This window comes from Alexandromys fortis, unplaced genomic scaffold (genome assembly GCF_014885135.2).
Source record: "Alexandromys fortis isolate MF-2015 unplaced genomic scaffold, M_Fortis_MF-2015_v1.1 scaffold_33, whole genome shotgun sequence".
In the NCBI taxonomy this organism is placed as follows: domain Eukaryota; kingdom Metazoa; phylum Chordata; class Mammalia; order Rodentia; family Cricetidae; genus Alexandromys; species Alexandromys fortis.
This window is the reverse complement of record NW_026067917.1, coordinates 9655612-9681506: the sequence shown is the minus strand read 5'-3', so window position 1 is coordinate 9681506 and position 25895 is coordinate 9655612. Positions and strand designations below refer to the sequence as shown.

The 25895-nt window shown below is 37.7% G+C and overlaps 1 protein-coding gene across 1 annotated transcript in view; it reads left to right on the top strand.

The window, feature by feature from the left end:
• Positions 1-24751, top strand: part of Kynu (kynureninase) — a 121584-nt gene extending 96833 nt beyond the window's left edge. Inside the window, exons 11-14 of the mRNA XM_050139940.1 lie at positions 15384-15436; positions 17146-17231; positions 23223-23453; positions 24339-24751. Of these exons, the coding sequence (XP_049995897.1) occupies positions 15384-15436; positions 17146-17231; positions 23223-23453; positions 24339-24470 (502 nt within the window). The 3' untranslated portion in view covers positions 24471-24751. The remainder of the gene's footprint in view (positions 1-15383; positions 15437-17145; positions 17232-23222; positions 23454-24338) is intronic.
• Positions 24752-25895: the final 1144 nt, after the last annotated feature.

The window sequence follows — 25895 nt, the reverse complement described above, 5'->3', positions numbered from 1 at the left end:
AAATTTCAAAGGCTTTCTTCAAATAATGTTTTATTCCAAAATATTGATTCAGCTCTTAGAAGAATAACATAATATTCTGAAACTTCAGTAAATAATAATTTCCATTAACCAAAATGTATCAATTCAGGAGATATGTCTGTGTGACTGTGCTTGTCATATTGCTAGCTCACGGTCACATTTGAATAAGTCTCTTGCAAAATGAGACTTGAAGAGGTAACTGAACATGTGATAGAACCAGGAAGACTGGGTTGGGCAGATGAAAGGAAGAAGATGAATTGAACTCAGCAATACCTCCTCAAAGTGCTTCGCACAGGAATGTTAGACAGCTGACACAGAAGTAAGCCCAGCAATGGTGAGGAGGTAAATAATATCAGAAAATAGAAATTGACAATGATCTCAATGCCAGGCTATATCAAGCCTGATTCTAGGCCTGCTTGGGGCTAGTTGCTAGTGCCTGAAGAGGACCCAAAATTTGTTGGCTCAAACAACCTATGCTGCTTCTTTACTGGAAGTATCTTCTTTGTCATGGAGATTCTCACACCAGAATCTGTTTTTGTCACACTGTCACCTTTTTTGCCTGTATGCTGATTGACCAATGACTGGCTTAGGCATTGCTTGTTCTTTCTCTGGTTGTTTAGTTTGTGTTTGATTTCTCCACCGTTGCCTGCCCTGATCCTTCTACACGAACTGCCCTCTCTCTGTGCCTAAAATCCTGTTACTGCTAAGATACCTTGTCTACTTGAAATCTAATCTCTTTTCGCTGTGTTTCTTCTTGCTCTACCCATTGCTTTAGCGAAACAACATTCTGCTGTGAAATTGTGGGCAAAGAAGATGTCCTCAGGACTTATGTACCTATCAGACCAGGTCCAAATGTTACCCAACTAACTTCATGCGCCAGAACACAGAGTTCTAGTACATTCAAACAGAGATTGTTTGCATTTGTCCATCCAAATTGTTTTAGATTATACGTCTAAAACACTTTCAGGGGAGCATGCAAGAAACACTATGGCTTGTGATAGATGAATAAATCTTAGAGCAATAAAAAAAGATGATCAAACGATCCACAATTGTTCATAAATAGACGTTATCATCACTTAACCACAGAAGAATGTTACCCATCATTCTGCACACGATTCAAGTTTAAGTGGATCAAAGACCTCAGAGACACCTGACCCAGCTAATGACAGCTTACAGACTCTGGAATGACAGCTGAGGAACCTGCATAGGCCCTCTGAATGTGGTGGCAGTTATGTCTTGATCTGGAGGGGGAAGGCCCTGGTAGTGGAAGCAGAACTTATCCCAGGTCCCTGAACTGGAATTTTGAAGCCCATTTGCTATGGTGGGATTCCTTACTCAGTCTTGGTATAGGGGGAGGGGTTTGGTCCTGCCTCAACTTGGAATGTCAGGCTTTGTTGGCTCCCCAGGGAAGCCTTATCCCCTCTGAGGAGTGAATGAGGAATAGGAAGGGGGGAAGGCGAGGGGTTGGAAGGAGAGGAAGGGGGTACTGGGGTTGGTTTGTAAAATGAAAACAATGCCCCACTGTGACATTGTGACCAAAGAACATGACCTTATGGCTTATGCACCTACCACAGTGATTCCAAATGTTACTCAACTAACTTTACATGCCAGAACACAAAATTCTAGTACATTCAAACTGAGGTTGTTTCCTCAGGAAAAGGAACACATAATAGGTGGCTCTGGTGAGCAGAAGGGGCTTAAAGACTTGGGGATCAAGGTTTGGGAGCTGGCATTGGCCTGGTTCAAGCCTCTTCAGTGATCTTCAGGTCCATAGTCCTGTGTTGGGGCTGGGGAAAAAACTGGGGGTCTTGTGGGGATGTGCCATGGACCTGCTCAGGGGAGTCACTCAGACCGTGGGAAAAGCATGGTCTTGGTAATCAGGAAGGCACAAGTTCGGCAAATGACAGACAGACACAACACACAAGAGAGTGTTTTTAATCTGCTGCGATTTTACTGAATTCATGTTTTCATTATATAGGATTCAAACAAAGAACAAATCAAAAGGTCATGTGTCATCAGTTGGCATAGTATGAAAGCTTCTTTTAGTCACATCAGCAATATTTAAGAAAAGCATATTATCAAGAACAGGTGTTAGATATAAGATATCCTTTGAAGAGGAACTCTTGTCCTTGGGAACATAAATCTCAGACAAGTGGTTTCATCTTATCTAAGAATAGAAAGTTTTTGTCTCATTATCGCTATCATGGCCCTTCTTCTTTCTAACCCTTTCTTTATTTCATCTAGTGACCTTATCATATCTCTGTACCTGTTGAAATATACTTTTTGTACCTTCTTATGTAGCGGTTCTCATAACTCATCATATGTTTCCACTGAATTGGCTTTCTATCCCAAAAGGTTCCAAGTCCTTTTACAAGCCTCCTGTGCTGGAGATTTTTATTTCAACTTGACACAAGTTCAAGATGTCTGAGAGGAGGGAACCTCACTTTTTTTTTAAAAAAAAAATGTATTTATGAGACCAGGTTGTAGTCAGGCCTATAAGGCATTTTCTTAGGTAGTGATTAGTATGGAAGGAACCAATCCATGGTGGTGCTATCCCTGGATAGTGGTTCTGGGGTTCTATAAGAAATCAGGCCAAGCAAGCCATAGGGAGCAAAACACTAAGAGGCAGCCCGCCATTGTTGTTGCATCAGTTCCTGCCTCCGGGTTCCAACCTTCTTGAGTTCCTGTCCTTACTTCTTTCAATTCAATGATGAACAGTGATATAGAAGGGTAAGCCAAATAAACTTTTTCTTCGTCAATTTGTTTTTTGGTCGTGGTATTTCATCACAGCAATAGAAACCCTAAGGCACTTCCTCAAAACACATGGTCAGGTCTGTCAAAGAGTTACTCTATGACCTGGAACCATTTTTTTTTCTCATTTATGGTTTCTATTCCTGTGATGAAATACCATGACGAAAAGCAACTTGAGAAGGAAACAGTTTCTTTCAGTTTGCATGTCCCAATCATAATCCATCTTGAAAGGAAGTCAGAGCAGGAAGTCAGGGAAGTAACTTGGAGGCAGAAATCATGGAGGAGTGTAACTTACTAACATGCCCACAAGCCAACTCATTAGGGAACATTTTCTCAGTTGTGTTTCAATCTTCCCAAATGATCCAAGTTTGTGTCCAGTTGAAGGAAAACTCACCAGCACACAAACCTTTCCCTTTCAAATCTTCTTTTCTTCTCTCATGAGTCCCCTTCTAATCTAATTACCCCATTTTACTCTCATATAAATACACATACAGAACAAATAGAAAATATGGTGTGCATGTGAAAGAGAAAATTCAGCATTTGTCCTTAAGAACCTGGGTTATCTCACTTATTATAATATTGTCAGTCTTATGCATTGTCATGAATATTTTATAATTTCATTTTTACAGTTAATAATATTCCACTGTGTGTATCTATTATATTTTCCTTTTCTGTTCATCTTTAAAACAACAAATGAAGTGACTTGATTTTTTTATATTGTAAGTAGAATAGCAAATATATTCCCCAAACTATCTCCATGGTAGGGTATAGAGTCCTTTGGGAAAATGCCCAGGAGTGGTATTGCTATATAATACAACGGTTCTATTTATAGTTGTTTGAGAACCTTCCAGAATTATATTTCCTAGTGACTGCACTAGATTATATTTCCTCCAACAGTAAATAAGGTAAGGGTTCTGTAAAAAGGAGACTGCATGATGATTTCCTGGCAGCCCAGACCCAAATAATCACACAAAACTATATTAATTACAACACTGTTTGGGTGATGGCCCAGGCATATTTCTAGCTATCTCTTATATCTTAAATTAACCCATTTCTAGTAATCTGTCTAGCATCATCAGACTATGGCAACCAGTAAGGTTCTGGCATCTTCTCTTTCAGCAGCTCTATAGTGTCTTCATGACTCTGCCATCTTTCTCCCTGCATTCAGTTTAGCTTTTCCTTTTTGGCTCTATTCTGCCTGGCCATAGGCCAAAGCTAGTTCTTATTTAACCAATGGTAATAAAACATATTCTAACCATACAAAGGAAAATCCCACATCATTCCCCCTTTTCTGGCTAAATAAAAAGAAAGGTTTCAACTTTAACATAGTAAAATTACATATAATAAAACAGTTATAAAGCAAGAAATATAGTTAGAATATTTCTTTTTGAGTCTAAAGTTTCATATCTAACTTGTCTTTTATCATAACTAGGGAAAACTATAGCTATAACTATCTGTCTTCAATTCCATCAAAGACCCCAGAAGGATATAATATTGCCTAAGTTAACAGGAAGTTCATTGTAAGAAACTTCAAAAACTCTAAAATTGACAACATTTCAGTGCCTAGAGAGCCACCCAAAGTTCTTCTGTAACATTGGGGTATCCATCTTCAGCCTACAGGCCCATAGTATCCAGCAGACTTTACCATAAAACGGGAAATTTGAATGACTATTTTGCCTGTATTGCTAGTTTTTCAGCAACGTTCCTCTGTATCCTGCAGAATGTTTGGTAGACTCTTTCATGAAGCAGAAAACCTGAAGAATTGTCTCCTGTTCTTTAGGCAAGTTCATGGGTCCTTCATGTTCAGTTTATACAGCATGCCATCAAGCAGTCCTTGCAAGAGCAGTTTCTTGTCCAAATAGCTAGCCCTGTCATACTAAAGGCAAATTCCATATGAGTTTCTTCAATGCTCATCAACCTCTCTGAAGTAACTGGTGCTGCCAGAAGCAGACTGTCTCACTGTCAAGATCAGTCTAATTTTTTAAAACCTTTTAAATGCCATATTTTGATGTGGGAGTGTCATATATCAATCTTTTGATTTTATTGGTTAAGCAATAAAGAAACTGCTTGGCCCTAATAGGTTAAAACATAGGTGGGAGGAGTGAACAGAACAGAATGCTAGGAGGAAGAGGAAGTGAGGTAAGACTCCTCAGACAGACTCCATAGTTCCTCTCAGAGGCACACGCGATGAAGCTCCGACCCAGGATGGATGTAGGCTAGAATCTTCCCAGTAAGCGCACCTTGGGGTGCTTACACACATTATTAGAAATGGGCTAGTCCAGGTGTGAGAGTTAGCTGAAAAGAAGCTAGATATAATGGGCCAAGAAGTATTTAAAAGAATATAGTTTGTGTGTTGTTATTTTGGGGCATAAGCTAGCCAGGCGGCCGGATTGCCGAGGACTATTACTACAATATTTTGTAGGTCTTTAAAGTGTTGAAGATTGCCTGTTTAACTGAAGTACCTCTCTGTATATCTAGAAAACCTAACTAACATAACTACATTTGACTATTATAAATGACTATCTATTAATCTATAGTCCTTAATTATACATTACATTTTTTAAATGAGCTGTATAAGCATAATACCTTAAACATGTGTATAAATATACATATAACAAAATTTACCTTAAATTTGTACCAATAGACCAAGAGCCATACCAATGTAAAGTATTCATTTCTCAATCATATCCCCTTTAAATGAAAACAAACATTTATAAATAACCATTTGGGGAATTTGGGTGTAGTTTTCTCCAAACTACTTTCTGTTGTTTGTTTGGTGAAGTATTTTTAGGATTTATGGAGACCTTTCAGGGGGTCTTGTTTCATCAAACCACATTAGCCTGGAGGGAATCCACAGGTTATATATATATACATATATATATGGGATGTTAAGCTAAACCCTAGAATCAAATAAAATTTCCATCTTTACATGGCTTTTTTATTACCCTATTACTTTTTCTTCTTTATCTCTTAAGCCTAGGTACATTTATCCAACACTGTGACCCATTCAGATGTGTCTTTTGTCTGAATCTGTCTTATTGTGTATCTGGACAGAAGAATTTTTTTTTAAAAAAATAATACTAAGCTGCATGGCTCGGACTAAGTCTACTGTTTTACCTGTTGGCTCTGCCTTGTATAACATGGCAAGGGTACATTCACTGACTCACTGCCCCAGTTCCAGGGACACAGCATTACTATGTAAGCCATTAAGCAACTTATAGCACTCTGTCACAAATATCATTTAAATGCACCTTACCAGTACCTCCCAAAAAAGTTGTTCATGCAGCCAAGATGAACCAGGAAGCCATCTCTTAAAGAAGTCATGCCTCTGCTTGCAGCCAGAAAACAGAGCCTATCTGAAATAAAATTTGGCTACCAAGATGCTCCAGTTGACTTCTAGTTTTGTGGGTCTAAAAGCTCTTTATATTTTAAGTTTTCTTAGACTTTATGAGGATGTATGTTGCTCCATGCTGGGTATAATTTTGTAATTGGAGTCTGTGCTTTAGTTTCCTGACCACGGTGACCCAAGATAATCGCACAAAACTATATTAATTACATCACTGTTTGGTCAGTGGCTCTGGTATATTTCTGGCTAGCTCCTACATCTTAAATTAACACATTTCTATTAATCTACATATCACCATGAGGCCGTGGCCTACTGGTAGGGTTCTAGCATATTTTTCCTGCAGCAGCCTTCTTTCTTTAGCTATCCCTGTATAGCTCTAGTCTGCCCTGCAATAGGCCAAAGCAGCTTCTTTATTAACCAATGCAATAAAACATATTCCTAGCAGACAGAGGAAAATCCCTCATCAGGGTTCCTTTTTCCACATAATGCTATCCTCATTAGCATATGTTATTAATTTGTTTCCTTGGTAATATCCACTTTAAACTGAGGATGATGAAATTTCAAAGTAGTTTCAATTTGAATTCCTAGATAACTAAGAATGTTAGTTGGTCAGTTAGAAGTTTTTTTTTTTTTTTTCAAAATCTTTATGTCTAGAACACTGGCCTACTTATTTATTGGCAGATTTCTGTGGGTGTTCATTACAGTATTCCAGGTTTTTTATAAAAATGGATTCTAGATAGTAACCCCTTCTCTGAAGTAGAGATGGCAAAGATTTTTCTCTCATCTTGTAGGCTGGTAGATTGGTTCATAGTTTCTTTTAATGCACAGAATCTTTCTAATTTGATGTGATCCTACTGTAAATTAGCGGGGCTACTTGCTGTGCCATTGGATTCATTCAGGAAGTTCTTGTCTGTAACTGAATCTGGGCAAGTTTTCTCTACCTTTCCTCTAGCACTTTCAATGTTTGGTCATTTAAGTTAAAGTCTTTGATTCACTTTGAACTGATTTTTGGGTAGCATGAGATTCATCCATGGAATTTAATTCTTCTGCAGGTGAATATCCAATTTTGCTGATACGTTACACTGAATAGGTTGTTATTTTTCTAGTATTTTTTTAATATCCCCATCAAGTGTTAGGAGCCCATCTATGTTGGTTTGTTTCTGGACTATCTATTTTATTTTATTGGGCTACATGTTTGTTATTGTGCCAGTACTCTTCTGTTCTTGTCACTATTGATGTATAGAATAATCTGAAGTCAGATAATGTGATACACCTGCCTATGTTCTTTCTGCTTAGGTTTGCTTTTGCTATCTATGGTCTTTACATTTTCATATCAATTTTAGGATGTTTTCTAGTTCTGTGAAAACTTCCTTTTAATTTTAATGGAGATACCATTTGAATTGGTAGATTGCTTTTGCTAGTATATTCATTTTTAATACTAAGTATGTTACCATTCTTCTGTTGTAGCATCTCCCTTTTCATCACTGATTTTCATAACTTAGAGAGTTTCATAACATAGAGAGTTCTCTATGTTAATTTAGCTAAGAGTTTGTTAATCTTGTAAGTTTCTTGAAAGAAACAGTTATTTGATTACTAATTTTATTTATTGCTCTTTTAGTCTTGATTTCATTAGTTTCTGTCCTGATCTTTATTATTACTTCTTGACACCAGCTGCATTTGGGTTTGATTTTGTCTTGTTTTCCTATAGTTTTGAGATGCATCACTAGGTTATTTATTTGCCATCTTTCTGTTTTTTTTTTTTATTTTATGAACACAGTTATAGCGATAGCCTTTCATCTTTAGCCATGGTTTGATGTATCCCAAAGGTTCTGGTGTGTAATACAAAAATTTTCTTTTGATTATAGTTTAAAATCAGCACTGAGATTATCTATAAGGAAAAGAACATTTCCCCCTTGGTACAGTCTTTTGTTCATATTTCTGTTATGAACATGTCATTGTGTAGTCTCAAGATAAGTTATCTTTTCCTCTTGTGATGCTATGTTGAACAGTAGGTCTTTGATGTCCCTGTTAAACATAAGCTTAAACCATCATAACTCATACTCTTGAATTTTTAATATTAGCCCATACACAGAGATGACAAATACTTGGTTCTTAAGTGAATACACCAAAATGAATGAAACCTTGCTAAAGAAGAAAAGATTGAAATATTGCTCCCAATTTTTGCTTTGATCTCACTGAAAATGAAATGAAGAAACATGTTACTGTATTTTTCCACCTCCTTGTCTCACAGTCAGACTTTTCAAGAAAATACCAAGAGGTAAATCTGATATCTCTGAGTGCAGAAGGCTCATATACTACAAAGTTATTTGTGGCTGCAAAAGAAATAATTCTACTTAATAAATCATTATTTTGTATATTTTCAAGCTGTAAAAAATAAAGATAATTCCAAGTTCATACTTTCACTAAAACCTTTACTTAGTTCCTTCATTCTGCAATAAATTTTATCTCTCTTATATTTTTCTTAATTTTTTCAAAAACTAACATTTAAGCTACTAATATAATAGCAATTAATTCTGCAACAAATTTTATCAAAACATCCTTCTCGATATATTTTATAAAGTGCTTCTGGCCTGAGGTGAACAGGGGCATTGGCATCCTATAGATTAAATAGCAAATTCTTGGCTATCTTATAAATGTTTACAGAGGCAGTAACTCTTTCAATTAGAATGAGATATATCTTTTTTTTCTTTCTTTTGTGTTTTTGTGGGTTTTTTTTCCTGTGGGCATGAACTTTATACATTATTACCAGAAATGTCTCTAATTATGGTGTGCCTTTTAAATGAACTGTGTTGTGTCTGTCTTTCAGTCAGCTCTTCCCTGTTTTCAAACTTAATAACCATGAACTCATGAAGATTGACTTGATCATCTTATATAAATAAATTCCATTCTATTTCTTCTTCCACTTTACCTTGCTGTCATTCAGACAGTTACATGAAATGTCTCCATAATTCCCACATTACACTTAAGAAAGTTAGGATTTTTATCCTAAACATATGGAAAAGAATAGATATTTTGAAGGGTGGTGAGATGACTCAGTAGATAAAGGTGCTTACTATCAAGCTGAATGAACTGAGTTCAATCCCTGGGACCCATATGGTAAAGAAAAATAATAGACTTCTTCAAGTTTTCTTCTGAACCCTACAAGGCACTGTGGCACACAAGTCCATACCCTCTCTCTCTCTCTCTCTCACACACACACACACACAAAAAATAGTAAATAAGAAAATGTGATAAAAATAAGAAATTTTTTGCTAAGTATACCTTTGTTTAGCCTCCTGTTTAAATGAATAATTTTAAAAGTTAAAATAAAAACAAGTTTTAAAACTATTAAGTAAATTTCCATGAAAGCCTCTTCATTGCATTACATTTCAGATGGTGGACAAAGCTGTGGGCTTTAATCAAGAGCGCTCTATTGGGGAAAGTTGCTTTTTGAAACACAGTGCCTCTTTCATGCTTCTCTCTCTCTCTCTCTCTCTCTCTCTCTCTCTCTCTCATAGTCTTCCCTTCCTTTTCTGATGAAATAGACCCATATTTTTGCTTGCCTTCTCCTGGGGAGCCCCTTTCTCTTCCCAAGGTGGGTCCGTTTTTCTGCTTGTGATCTCTGTATTGATCATTCATGACACATCACACCACACACGTACCCCGACCTACAACCTCGTCAAGTCTCTAAACACACAAATTTGTATTCTGGCTGGAGATAAAACAAAAGCATATGTCCAAGTAATTATTAAATATGATCAAAATACATACTGCAGGTACTCTTCATCTTTCTTGATTTCGTGCGACTTATAGTTATTAGCTTATCCAGCTCTTTGCCTCACTTTTAACTTAAGAGCTACATTATAATTTATTATGTAGATGTTCTACAATTTACAAAACAAACTTCCCAATAAAAGAAGTGTTTCTTTAAGTCTTGAATAGTTACTAAGAATATGTTGTACCTATACTTATATGTAATTTGCTTTACACTGTTTCTTTTTTAGGAAAAATAATTCTTGGATGTAAATTTTTAAGTATTCATAAATTTTGTAACCATTGTTTCTTTGCTTTCCTCTGGTACACATCGCATAATACTCCTAAAATATTATGTGAGGAATATCCTTTTTGTCACATTTATATCAATAGAGGGCATAATCAAACTTTTCATTTTTTTCTGATCTGATAGGGAAACTATGATGTCTCTTTATAACTATAATTAGTAATATCACCACTAAATGGAAAGCTGCTGTTTTGACACTTAAGACAACTTTTTAGACAACACTGACATTTTGTACACTTTGGCTTTTCGGGTATTTTTCTCACTGTTCCCTTCTTTTCTTTCTTCGACTTTTTCTTTTTTAAAAGACAAGGCCCTCATAGGTGGCCAGAAACTCTCTGTCCCTGAGGCTGCCTCTGGCGTTAGGTCTACTGGACTCTACTTCCCAGGGCTAGGACTCCAGGTGTGGAATGCTATCACCCTTTGTTCATTCTCATTGAATTACTTTGTATTAAGACTTTCTAGAAAGGTTAAATTGATTGTATTTGATACATAAAAACACAATTATATATAATAAAACCACACAGTGTGTTGATGTACGTGCACATTTTTAAGCTCAGGTTGGTTGTGACTATCTCACACTCATGATTTTTTTTTTGTGGCAAAACCATTCATACTCCTTTTCTAGCTTGTGAAAAGCATTATGCTCAATTGTAATGTCTCATCAAACTACGGTGCAGTGTGGCATCAAAATCTCTTAGTCCCGTCCAACATTATCTCATTACCAATTGACCAACTTTCCTCGCCTCCTCCTTCATCCTTTCCAAACTCTGGTAGTCATCATTCCACTCTAAATGCACTTAAAATCAGGTCCTTTACAATTCTGCACATCAGCGGCACTGTGTTTGTCTTCCTGTACATGTTTTGTTTCACTTAATATAATGTCCCCATTTCTATCATGTTGTCATAAATGCCAGGATTTCCTTCTTTCTCTATGGTTGATTATTGTGCCTACATATATATTAAGTTTAGCTAGGAGTTAGAAAGATGGCTCAGTGGTTAAGATCACTTGATCACTTGATACTCTTCCACAGGACCTGAGTTTGGTTCCCAGAACCCCCAAAGTGGTTATCAACCATCTGAAACTCCAGCTGCAGGAAGTTGCATGCCATCTTCTGGTCTCTACAGGCATTTGATGCATGTGTTACACAGACAGATATTTCAGACAATATGCCTACATACATAAAATAAGTAAATCTCTAGTTCAGCTTATCCTTTGTGATATCAATTGAAAATGATGGTTTAGATTGTTACTCAAATAATCTTTTCTAGTTGTTTGTTCTACAGAAACGTTCTCAAGATTCTTTTCACTTTTATTACACAATGAATTATGTATTTATTCACTTGTTGACTATGTTGTTTTGAATTGGAACTTTCACAGATAGTAAAATCTTCCAGGAACATTTCCTGTCATCATACTTTTTCACAGTGATATTTCTTAGTGTTATTTGTTTTCTCTCTGATATTTAAGTCAGCTTCACTTTTCATAAATAAAAGCAAGCTTGCTTGCATTTTTGTGTGGCTCATATCCGATTTGCACATCAAATCAAGGATAATTGGTTTCCTTTTGATACTGATTACTAATCATGTCCTTTTGAAGTGGTTTAGAAATGTGGGCCTTGCCGGGCAGTGGTGGCCCATGCCTTTAATCCCAGCACTCAGGTGGCAGAGGTAGGCAGATCTCTGTGAGTTCAAGGCCAGCCTGGTCTACAAGAGCTAGTTCCAGAACAGACTCCAAAGCTACAGAGAAACCCTACCATGAAAAACCAAAACAATAAAACAACAACAAAAAAAAGTGTAGGCCTTACATGTTTCTTGGTACTATATCTGTGTAATAGTGCAAATTTGTCTTTAAGAATTAACTTTTGTAATAGTTACATGTTAAACTATTTTATTAAATTAACCATTTGTTTTTACCAAGTACAGAATTATAGAACTTGAAATTAGTAACAATTTGCTTCTTTCCCTAATTTTTTTCATCCATAAACTCTTGCAGTTTATGCTGGCAGCTTTGGTGTGTCCCTGCCACCGTCAACTTCCTTATGCTTGTGCTTGTTTATCTTAAGATTCGTTTGCTTTTTTTATCTGTCATTCTAACTTAGTTTCTATCTATTGCTCTTATAAAATAGCAATTTTTCAAACGCTTTATGTCTGATTGAATAATTTTTGATGGATGAGAATAAATAATTTTGAGATTTATCTACTCCAAAACTGTAGTGAGGTAGCTTTTATTTTACAATTTTAGGTTTTTATAATGTTTTCTATTTCTGTAAAATCTTCCGGTGTAGACTTTTTTCTCTCTGAGATTAGGTTAAATACATCACCTTCTTTTAGAAAAGTGTTCATTTTATTGATGTTTTAAAATATTTTAGGTCATCTCTGCTTTATGATAAGCTAATTTTCCTTGTTTATGACTAACCCTGCATATGACATTTTCTTTGGCTTTCTTACATTGCCTTCCATTTTCCTAAGGAGAAACAGTCTCCTGACCACTGCTGACTTCATGATGCTCACTGGACCTGTTGTCATTTGTTGCTACTGCAGATATATCTGGGCTTCATTCAGTGTTGCTTAAGGCCGTGTCTTCTGTTTTCCGAGCTTCTAAAGGAGTATTTCAACAAACTCTGCTTTTCTGTTCACTGCTTTGGGGAAAAAACCTTCTGATTCTTAGGATTTTATTTTAAATTTTCTTTTAAAATATTCTGTTATTTTCTTCCATTGAATAATGGTGTTTTTGACATGTGTCTTCTTCCTTCTGCCCAGCCACCATCGCCATTGCCCTTTGCTCTGACTTCCTTTTCTTTCTGAACTCCTATAAGCTAAAGCTTTAATATGGAGGTATGTGTATGACACTTTTTCTAAGAAAACACCACACACAAACATACACACAGACACACACTTGCACGTGCATTCACTTCTATTCATCCCAGGTAGGGAACACATAATAGGTAAGATTTAAATCAAAGTCTACTTTGTAAAACAATGAGTTTTCATTTGGGTGACTAACAAGGGTAAGGGCAAAGCATTTCTTACAGAAGTATAGGTGACTCAAAACAGGACTGTCACCCAATGGCCACCCCAGTAACTATGGTACTGATGAAAGTTACAGTCCAGGAGATCTCAGCACAGCTCACAAATATCTGCAGAAATTCTAACATCTCCTCTGGGCAGTGAGGCTGGTCACTTTCCTGGAGGGCAGTGATCTGCTGCTTCTCATAATTGGTCTACCTACCGCACTGGGTCTGTCCTATTCTTACACTTTCCTTTGGTGTTTCCCAGTACACTGAGTATTATTCGCTAAGCCGTTGGCATTTGTTGATTCAGTTGCTGTATATTTTTCATTACCTTTTTGGCAGCTCCTGTGGCTTATGATTTCCGTCTGAGGAGAGGGTTGCTACTTTAATGGATAGTTTCATGTAGATTCTTCATGTTGTTGTTAGTGATATCTTTCTTGCATTTTGCCAAGTCCTCTTTTAGGAAGGCTTGAATGCTTGTAATCCACATCAGTAAACACATGGAAAAGTTTGCTTTTCTCTGAATGCTTAGCTGATATAGGCATCCCGAAGTTTACATCATGCTGTCAGATCAGTACCTTAATTGTGGGGTTTAATTCCCTGTTATCTAAATGTTTTCTTTATTCGTGAGATTCAGATGCATTATTTGTTTTGCTGCATAGGGGCACATTACATTTCCTCTTTGATCAGATTTGTGCCTTACTCAGGAAAACATAGCTCTTGAAATATTTTGCTATTCCTCCTCTCTGAAAAACAAAAAATAAAAATACTTGTTATGAAATCACTCAAAAGTAGCAAGATCATTTCTCTCCCTATCTGATTTTTCTCTGGAATTGTTCTACCTTTTTAATACAGGATTTTAAGTGTTTACAAATCTAATGTATATTACCTTTTTTTTCTTCTTTTATTTATACTTAAGAAGAAACTCTTTTTAAAATACTGAAAATAAGCTTAGAGGTGGCTCAGGGATTAAGAACAATTGCTGCTGTTCTTCCAGAAGGCCTGGGTTCAGTTCCCAGCAACTACATGGAGCAGCTCACAACTGCATATAATTCTAGCTCCAGTTCCTCTTCTGACCTCCATGGATACCCACATGCATAGTGTACATATAGACAAGTAGGCACACATGCATAGACAAAAATAAAACATAAAAATTAAAAATAATGAAAATATACAAACATTTTCTTTACTTTGGGGTGTTTTGTCTCACGGTGAGCATGTAGCAGGTGACAGAAGGATGGTTTATGTATTCTACCCAGTTCTTTTTGTCTTGAAGATGTTTCTTTTGCCAGTAGTGTGCTTATTCATGTAATGCATTTTATAGCATTCTATATTTTCAAAAGCTTGTTGGATATTATTTACAAAATAAAAGAGTAAACTTCTTTTGATATGCATACATTTCAGAGTTTATTTTACTTTCATGCACTTGTTATGTAGAAATTGATAAACATTTCTTCAAGTTCCAAAAGGCAGTGCCATAGTCTTTATTACAAAGGCATTGCAATGACAACACATTGCTAGTCAGCCTGCATAATATGTGGGAGGAAGAATTCAACTGGGAAACAGTTAATCTGCATCTCAGTGACAGGTTTTAGTTCACAGTCAGGGTCTCCATTGTCCTTGGGCCAGTGATGAGGGAGAGCCTCAAAGAGGTGTAGTAAGAAGGGTCATTTGTTGGTTCCCAGCTGCCTGGCTAGCTTCAACCAGAAATAATCACACAGAAACTATATTATTTTAAAACACTGCTTGACCGATTAACTCTAACTTCTTATTGGCTAACTCTTACATGTGAATTTAACCCATCTCTATTAATCTGTGTATCACCAAGAGGTCGTGGCCTACCAGCAAAGTTTCAGCAAATCTATCTCCAGTGGTGGCTCCATGGCATCTCTCTGACTCTGCCCTTCTTTTTCCCAGCACAATGCCTATCTCTGCTTAGTTCTGTTCTTCCCTACCATAGGCTCAAAGTAGTTCTTTATTCATTTACCAGTAAAAGCAACACATAGAGACAGAAGGACCTTCCACACCGTAGAGGAAGGTCATAGAGAAGGTTGCCTCACCTCCTGGCACCCAGTAGCCAAGGAGAAGAGTCACAGGAAAAGGTCAAAGCTTTAACCACAATTTATTTTAATATGCTGGCCACAAATTCCTAAATCAACATTGTAGCCCAAATGCCTATTGTTATCTTATATTTTAGGTTAGTGGGATGGTTTGGCCATGAACGCAGTACAAGATTTAAGATGGATAACAGTAAGTATACTCGATTTTATATTTTATATGCAATTTTGTTTTGCCTTCATTCTGATTTTCAGCTGACTTTGGATTCCATGTAATAGACATGTCCCATGGGGAATGCACTTTGAAAATGTCATTGTGGTTTCCAAAATAAGAAATGACATTTCAGTATGTAAGGCTAAGTGTTTATAGATTTAGTGTGATTTTGTATTTTATCCCTTTGAAGAGAGATTAAAGGAAGTGAAATCTAGCCTGTGGCTCATGTGGCTTGGTCAGATTCCTGAGTAAGAATGGCCAAAACACATTTGCAGGGAAGACAGGGCAATTTGGTGATCGAGGCCAGAGCCAGAGAAACATGAATGTCAATCCCAATCTGCTGCTTAATAGTTTTGTGATAATGCCAGTCATTGTTCTGTTCCACATATTCAATGTGAATAATGTTGACTTCAGTGTTCAGTTTAAGAGTAAGTTAAATTCAAAATTACAAACCCAATTGTGTACTGGATTGCTATAAACAAATGTTGACATTCATTCTTTCCCGTTATTCCCCTGCTATGGCATTTGCCATGCATCAAAGTATAAGAATCACTATAAGCAGATGCATCAATTAGTAGTAAGCTGCCATGCACAAGGGTCACAACCACCCTCTTCCTTTTTCCCATGGCTGTACCCCAGCCTTCTAGAACATCAGAAGTATCATGAGCATTTGTCAGTTAGGCATAAATTCCAGTGTCCAGATCTTAGGAGCTGTTTATATGTCTTTAAATTGGCAATAGCCAAGTCACAGAGTTTTGGTTGACAACAGCAGTAGAATAAAAAAATCAGACTGCTAACCTGTTAGCTTCATGCCTGTCACCTCAATTAACGGAAGCAAGATTTCTTATCAGTCAGGAGGGAATTTGGTCACGAACTGAGCTGGCTCTACTGCTATGACATAGGAGATAGGAACTATTTTAAGTGCTCTGCTCAGCTCTATGTTGAGTTCTAAAGTAGCTATAAAGGCACATACACATCACCTAGGCCATTGTTCAAAGAGCCTTTGCTTTTAAAAAATGATTTGAAACCATGTAGTGGATTGAACTTTGCTTGCTGGTCTTATTTCAGCTAGCCCAAGGATTGATGACTTTCCAAAGACATTTAATACTTTTCTTTTAGTTTTAAGTGAATTTCTGATCACCCCAGTGTTATTAGATTTACCAACCCCTTTCTTTTCTAGCTCATCTTATATAGGCATATCTTCTATCTCCTCTCCTTTTCCTAAGAAAACCAGGTGACCTACTAAAACTCCTAGAGCTAAAATCACTTCCCTAGATCATCTCATTCCTGTTTCTGCCTTCAGGTGACTCAGGTTCACATGCCTTGTAATCTTGATGTTCTGTCTCATGATATGACATTCAAAATAGCTTTTAGAGCATAGTGTAAGAAGGAAATACTATCTTGGAGCCAGGAAGACAGAGGGTAGGGTTTAGACCATTTGTTTCTTCCTTGTGGGGTTCTAATGTCAAGTCAGCTGACAGGGCTGAAACCAAGTTATAGGCATTTCCATGGAATGAAAACATGCCAAAATTGTCCCTCCTCTGAGTTTCTTTTATTCAGGAATGTCTCTGGGGGACGGGGATAGTTTTAAGTCTTACTTTTAAAATATTGACTTCTTCATAGTTGTAAGTCCCTCTTTAAAGGATGTTGTAAATAATGATACTACTATAATTATACTAATTTTTCAGAGCTGCAGTTAATCCCTGGGGCCAGTGGATTCCGAATTTCGAACCCTCCCATTTTGTTGGTCTGTCCCTTGCATGCTAGTTTAGAGGTAAGAAACCTGGGCTTCTGCCTTCCCACAACCTGTTCTGCTTGCCTCACCTGGTTGTCACAGGTCCTAAAGGGTTTCTACTACTCAGGAAGATCCTAAATAAGCACTAGCAATGGAAAAAAGGCAGCATTTCCCACTGGAACAGTGACTATGACTGTGACCTTGAATTTGTTAATTGGACCATGGCTGTTCTAAGATGTATATGGACTTGACTGAATCAATGTTCATCTTTCCATAAATCAAATGAGGATGCAATGTTTAATTCTAAGTTAATTCATTCAAGAAGCTGATACGTACTGAGAAAAAATTGCCAGGCATTGTTGTGATTTCTACGCATCCTGTTACCTCCAGCTGTGCAAGCCAAGGAACAACCAACATGCCCTGTAAAAGTTATCTAACTTTTGTAAGCTAAATGAATGGAGAAACCATGTATAGAATAAAGTGGCTTCACTAAACAGGGTAGATATTTTATGCTGAGGTGTCTATGGCATTATATCTATGGATAATTTTGGCATAATCACTCAATATTTTCTTTTAAATTAATTTACACATTTGTCTAAATTGATTTTACACAATATTAATATTTGTAAAATCAGGTTTGTAGATATGTATGTATACAAAAAAGATATAGATAAATGAACATAATCTAGAAATTAAACTGTTATGTGTTTGATATCACTTAGTGATATTCTAAATTTATTCCAGTAAATATAATATATATAATTATTACTTATCAGGTAATTAAAATTATATAACCTTGGGCTAGAGAAGTGGCTCAGGGGTTAAGAATACTGGCTGCTCAACCACAGGACTTGGGTTTGATTGCGGGCACCCACATGGCAGCTCACAACTGTCTATAACTCCAGTCCCAAGGAATACAGTGCCTTCTTCTGGTCTCTGTGGGCACCATGCACACATTTGGTGCACATATACACATGCATAAAGAGAAAACACCCATACATATAAAATATTAATACATTTCTAAAGTTATATATTTAATATTGATATAATTATATTATTGAATAAATTCAACTAAAACATATTTCAAATTATACCTCTTTAAACAGATGTTTTGTGCCTCCTAGTCAATTGAAGATTTGGGATTTTTTTTAATACCTTCTAAAATCACTTAATTTGTGATATTTTAGGAAATCTTGTTGTGCAGGTTTTGACCTTGAAAGTGGTGATGAGAAATAAATGGTCTCTTCTAAACGAAAATATAGTAGTTTCTTATTATGGCCACTGGGTGGCAGTATCAAATTCCTGATCTTGTGCACCTTTATCACTTGCTTTCTCTTTTCATCCTAGTTTAGGAAGCACCTACTCTGTTTGACCACTAGATGGAGCATGTGCTGTTTTCACTTTTTTGAACTGTTTTGTTTTGATAGAAAATAGACCAAGTGACAACAAGATTAGTTTTCAATCTGCTAAACACTTTTCAAAGTCCTTTGGAGGAAAAGTCTGTCCAGTACTTTGTCTAAGTATATTTAGTAGTTGTCTAGTACTATTTAATAACAAGTAACCATGAAGAGAAACAGTGTGTTTAGTGGTTTGGAAACAGGAGGTGTTACCCCACTTTGCAAGGTTGTAACAGAAGGGCTAAGACTGGAAGCAACCAAGACACACCCTAGGGAGCTAGGCAGGGCTAGCATTTACCTCATTGCTTCTGATTTCCCTTATCCATATATTCTGAAATTGTCCATTTTATTATTATTATTATTATTATTTTTTACTCAAGCAAGACAAGATGACCTCCAACTCAGTTGCCTCCACCTTTGAGGTGGAGTGACTCCAGTCTTAGGGGCCACACCCAGTCCCTCTCATTTAGCAAACTATCTGCACAGAAGAGAGGCGGACTCTCCTTTACCACCACCGATATTCTACCATGCTGAATGAGAGACATGCACATCAACAGTCCATTCTCAGTCTCTGAGCACCGACTGATCTTTTCCTTTAATACCTAAACATAAACCTACCCAACAAATCTTAACAGCCACCTGCGGCTGGGCACACAGGTCACATTGGCTTTGGGTTTGGGATTTGGGGTTATTGTACCCATTCACTACCAAGGCTATGTTCTGGCCAAATGGTCTTTCCCCCATTTTTAGTATTTTTAATTTTTAGACATTTTAATTGAAATATAATTATGTCACGTTCCTCCTTCCCTCTTCTGCCTCTAGCCTCTTCTTCTAACTCACTCTCTGCCCCTCTCCAACTGAGCCTCTTCTTTGATCATTATTGTTAAATATACCACTCAATCTTTGTAGCAACTGAAGTGGTTTCAAGGTTTTTTTTCCTCCACATTATAAATTGCAAAGGTTAAAAAATTACAAAATAACACCCAATCTTCATTCCCATTCTCTGATATTATATTTCCCATCTATTTCTGAGTCACGTCAGTAAGCATTGGCAAGTTAAGCTCCTTGGCTTTATCTTATATGTTTGGTTTGTTTCTTTCTGGGAGAGAGTAGACCATGCTGTGGAGATGGGAAAAAAGAAATGTTAGGGGGAATGTAAGAAAGGGAGTTTGAAGTGAGAAAATCTGTGCAATGGGGGAAGAGAGGACTTGAGGGAAGGCAAGCTGGGGAAGAAAAAGGACAAAGGAGAAAAGATGAGAGAGTGGGCAGAGGATATCCCTTACTGAAACATGACCAGGACTTAAATGAAAGAAACAAATGATATAACCAGTTTGTCTTTTCCACTTCCCTTTGAAAACATTCTGTTTTTTTGTTTGTTCGGTTTTTTTTTGTTTTTTTTTTTTTTGTTTTAATGATATAACCAGTTTGTCTTTTCCACTTCCCTTTGAAAACATTCTGTTTTTTTGTTTGTTCGGTTTTTTTTTGTTTTTTTTTTTTTTATTTTTCGAGACAGGGTTTCTCTGTAGATTTGTAGCCTGTCCTGTAACTAGCTCTTGTAGACCAGGCTGACCTCAAACTCACAAGGATCCACCTGCCTCTGCCTCCTGAGTGTTGGGATTAAAGGTGTGTGCCACCACCACCCGGCTCATCCTTTCAAAACATTATATATATATATCATTGAAAGGAACTTTTAGAAATGTATTTATGCAGTGGGTAGAGGTAAGCAGGCCTTGGTGCACACATGGATGTCAGAGGACAACATTTCGAATTCTGTACTCTCCCTGCATCTTTGTGTACATGGACTCCCTGGCCTGCGCAGCAAGTAATTTGCATGCTGAGTCATCTCTCTGGCCCTGTCCAGTTGATTTTTAAGTGTAGAATCCTCCCGTTGGTTCTCAAGTATATAGAATAAAAATGGCTTTGTTTACAACTCCATTTGTTCAATTGATATTGTTAAAAGTATTTTCTATCATCCATTTGAAACTGTCGCTTCTGTCCACTGCTGAGTGGTGGTCATTTATGCAGCCATTTGTTAACTCTAGTTTTGTAATGAAGACGTGTGGAGCAGAGAAATTTCCACAGTTTTCTGGCTGCTAAGTTACCATTTTTTTGAATTTTATATTTAATGTTTGTATTTTATATAGCAACGAGGACACACTTTCTGCTCAATATATACATTTATAATGGTATAACCTATAAAAACTGTACAAAAACACAAATTGAATATTCAAGCTGGGTGCATGGCGATGAAGCCCAAGAGAGCAGCAGGACAAATGGACGGTGTTTCTTCACAAGGACAAATGGACGGTGTTTCTTCACAAGGACAAATGGACGGTGTTTCTTCACAAGGCTTAGGGACCCAGGTTTGAAAACAAAAGACACCAGACAAGCATGGCAGCTCACTCCTCACATCCCAGCACTCAGGAGGCAGAGGCAGAGGCAGAGGCAGAGGCAGAGGCAGAGGCAGAGGCAGAGGCAGAGGCAGAGGCAGAGGCAGAGGCAGAGGCAGAGGCAGAGGCAAAGGCAGGTAGATATCTGTGAGTTCTAGGCCTGCCAGGGATCCATAGTAAGACACTATCTCAAAGGAGAGGAAAGGAAAGGAAAGAAGGAAGGAAGGAAGGAAGGAAGGAAGGAAGGAAGGAAGGAAGGGTAGAAAACCTGAAGGAAGGAGAGAAGAAGCAAACGTAAAGGAAAGGTATATAGAGAAAACGAGAAATAAAATGAAAGAAAAAAGAAAAAAGTGATAGTTAATGGTCTCCGAGAGCTTCATTCCCTGCAGATACAAATGAATTGTTAAAGTGATACCTTTTCCTCCATATGCATAGGGTCTTTGTTCACGTAGCCCATACCCAAGAGAAAACACTCTCTTTGTACAGTCCTATTTTTCCTTGTTATTATACCCAGGGAATGTGGTGTTTACAAGTAGTTACATAACAGTCGTCATATTAGGTAGCATTCAGTAGGATCTTTAAGTACTACAGTGTGTGAGAGGATGTGTCAACGTCACGTGAAAGTTCAATGCTATTATATTTATGGGGCATGGCTGTCAAGGGTTTGGGTACTTGCAAGAGTCCCGGAAGCAGGTGGAAAGGGGCAAGTTATTTTACACATTACACTACTTGCATATTTGGGGGCCAGTAGCTGTACCTGTAAATTTTATAGAATAGTTTATTAAACAAGATAATTCCAGAATTTTATGACATCCAGAGAGAAACTTGAGCTAATGCGTCTCTTCGTCTGTTTCAAAGTCTTATGAGACATGCCTGGCCAGTCTGCTCCTACTCTGCAAAGAGTGTGCTGTCCTAAACCCTGACTGGCTTCCCAGAAGCCCCAGCTGGCCAGCATCTTGTTTTGTAAAAGGTAATAAAACTCCCGGCAGCTTGGCCCTAATGTCCTGAAGCTGGTGATGCTGTCTCTACAAAGACACCTGCACCTTCCTACACCAGCCTCTGCCTGCAGCTGCATCTTCCTGCAGCCCCATCTGCCTGCAGTAAAAGGTACAGTCACTCATCTCAAACAGTGCTTCTCTCTTCAGCAACTACATAGCTTTAGGCATGAACCTAGAGCCTGCGGCTGGACCTTCATTAATTTCACTAAATCACGGTCCTGACTTTTAGCAAGTCCATACCTTATACACAGTATATCCAGAGAAATCTTGGCTTACTGGGTCAAGTCTTATTAGAATTCCTTCTCCCACATGCTGTTTCATGTCTTGATGAATCCCACTATCACTGAATGACATCACTCACATTTATTCCTGATCTTTTCTCTCATGTTACAGCAAAGGACATTAATGGAGTGCCATATGTATGCATCACGCTGTTAATATTTCCTCCGGTCCTTATGTGGAGGATACATTTTTTAAACAAGACAGAAAGGCATGTCTGTTCTGGCTCATAATATTAGCACAACAATTATTGTAGACCCTTGTCTCCAATTCTGACAGGCCCATCAGACAGCAAGTGGTAATGTTTTGCACAAGTGCTAGAGTTTGCAAGGAAAGGAGAGGTAGAAGGTACTGGCAGCTAAATTCCTCAGCAATAATAAATACTTATGCAGCATTGTTAGCATGCCTGAGAAAATCAGCTTCATAATTTAACTTTGCAAATATAAGCTGGGTGACAGCGATTCACACCTTTAATCCCATCCACTCAGGGGGGGGATCTCTGAGTTCAAGGACAGCCTGGTCTATACAGCAAGTTCCAGGGCAGTCAGGGCTACACAGAGAAACCATGCCTCATAAAACAAACAACAACAACAAAATACTGACTTGGTAAAATATAGTGATCACCAAAATGTTGTGGACAATACCAAAATCCACATTTACGCATGTATTTGTCTTATGTGGGATGTTCTGTGGACCAAAGTATATACAGACAACAGTTGAATGGTCTTAAGCAAAAATTTCCTTCTTTTGCAAATATTGTTTAAAATGGCATTTACATATATTTTCTTCACTATTAATGACAAAGCATTTAAAAACATGGCATGTTTTAAAAGAGAAAAGATTTCCTGAAAGGTGATGAGCTTTTAATAGGTCGAAAATTTGAATTTCCTTTTGATGTGCGAATTACATTTAAGTGTTGTGTCTCTTTAATTCAGTAGGCACTGCTAATCTGATTGTCATTCTCAGCTCTTCCAGCAAGCAACTATGGCAGCCCTGAGGAGAAAATCCATTCTGCTGACAGGCTATCTGGAATACATGCTCAAACAGTACCGCAGCAAAGGGAACACAGGAAACAAGGGGCCACTTGTGAACATCATCACCCCACCCAGAGCAGAGGAACGCGGCTGCCAGTTAACACTGACCTTTTCCATTTCCAAGAAAGGCGTTTTTAAGGAACTGGAAAAAAGAGGAGTCGTTGTATGTATATGATCAGTTTATGGCTTGCATTGAACCATAGGTTCTCTTTGGGTTTCAGTTTAGGATGGGTCTTAGGTTCCTCAGTTTACATATCATTCCTGTCAGCCAGTCAGGATAAGTTGAACACCAACTTAGCACTCATCACTCTGCAGATTGATAGTCACAAGGGCCCTCTGCTGTTTCTGATCAGAGTAGACAACAAATCCTGCTTTTGAGAAATACTCTTGTTATTTACTCAGTTTTTAACAGTTAAGAGGGAATATATTTCATTGAAGTGAAGAAAAGGTTTCCACCAGTTTTGACTTGGAGATAGATAGATAGATAGATAGATAGATAGATAGATAGATAGATAGAGATAGATAGATAGATAGATAGATAGATAGATAGATAGATATTGGTAGATATACATATACATTTTCTTAAACTTGGTCATGGTGATGACAACGCGACGTGTAATTATGAGGTCCTATTTTCAAACCCATCAGCAGTTCTGGGGACAGAGAGACAATTCCCCTCTCTATGATTAAGGGTTAGAGAATTAAATGAAGGGTGGTTTCTAAAGCTCCTATCATCTCACTGAGGGATTGGACATTTAAACTGGTCCCAGGGTTTCATCAACCCTGAGGCTTACCCTATGGAAAGCTTGGTACAGAATCCATTTTCAAAGATAACTCCCAGTGACTTCAGAAATATAATTTAGATATTCACATTGAACCCACTGCTGTGTCAATATTAAGAAGAAAGTTTAGACTTACAGAGACAGTTTTTAAAAAAAAGCTCATGTATTGAGTTTTAGGGAAGTCATGATCTACGGAATTTTATATTGTAAGTAGAGTTTCTGTGTGTGGATACTGCTAAGATGATGACTTTTTTTTTTCTTTCCAGTGTGACAAACGAGAACCAGATGGTATCCGTGTGGCCCCTGTTCCTCTCTACAATTCTTTCCATGATGTTTATAAGTTTGTCAGACTGCTCGCTGCCATACTTAACTCTGCAAAAACTATCCATGTTATCTAGAATAACTCAAGCAAATCTCACTTCACTACTCTTGAATTGTAGTCATTAATAATTATCAGGAAATTGATTGTATAGAACTGGTAATAATTATATAAACTTGGAGAAAACTTGACAAACGTATTAATGACCGTGTTGCTGGGGAATGTAGAGTCTCTAAGACTGGGGTATCAGTCATTCCATGGCTCCAACCTGTAGGCCACTGTCTTGATCAGCTGTGTATTCCATGGTCACTGAAAGGTTTTCTGTTTAATCTGTTATTAAACTGACAACTTTATATTCTACTTGGACTTGTTGTATCAGCACAGGAAATGTCTCTTTAATTCTGATGTAAAAATAAGTTTTTCTTTTAAAACATGCAACTGAGTCACCTGAAATATGTATGATCTTGTGATGATCCATCCAATTCCAGGAAAAGAAAACCCACTTTCTATGCCATTACAATCTCTGTGTGTGTGTGTGTGTGCATGTGTGTGTGTGCACATACATGACAAATGAGGGTGAAGGTGCTTAGGCCTACATGCTCATGTGAAGACAGAGAGAAACACTGGCTATTTATAAAATTTTTATTCATATATAAATATGTGTGTGTGTGTGTGTTTTGCTTGCATGTTTGTCTGTTTATCATGCATGCACGTGCTGTGTCCACAGCAGCTAGAATAGAGTATCAGATCACCTGGAACAAGAGTTACAGCCATTCGTGATCTGCTATGTGGGTGCTGGGACTCCAACCCAGGTCCTCTGGAAGAGCAACCAGGGCTCTAGTCCTCTTAAGTATCTCCCCAGCCCTTCCACCTCATATTTTGATACAGGCTTTCTCATCAAATCTGGAACTCACTTCTTCAGCTCGTGTGGCTGACCAGTGAGTGAGTGTTCAGGGTTTCTCTGACTCTGTCTCTGCCCCCTCCCACTAGTGCTGGATTACAGGTGCACACTGTCTCACATAGATTTTACATGGGTTCCAGTATCAGAACACAGGTTCTAATGTTTGGGCAGCAAGCACTTCAACCCCCAAGCCATTCCCCAGTCATCACTTTGCTATTTTAACCTTATTTTTTATTTATACTTTGTGTCTTTCACATCATGCATCCCCATCCCATTCATTTCGCAGTCCCTTTGTTTCTACCCTCTGCCCTTGAAACCTTCCCACCAAAATAAAATAACATTTAAGAGAAAAAGAAGAAGAAGAAAACCAATTTCATCATAGAAGCTGTAGTTTGACACGGTGAGTCGTGCAGCAAACTCTTTTATCCATATATCTTAATTGCAAGTGTTCAATGCAATGAGTATTTGGTCTGGTTCTAGGTCTTCGATTTCTGCTACACTTTGATGCTGGGCTCTCACTGGAACTCCTCTTGGTTATCCTGCTCTTGTGTTGTGGAGATCCCGCAGCTTTGGGTCTGTAAGATCACCCCCTTCACGTGCTCC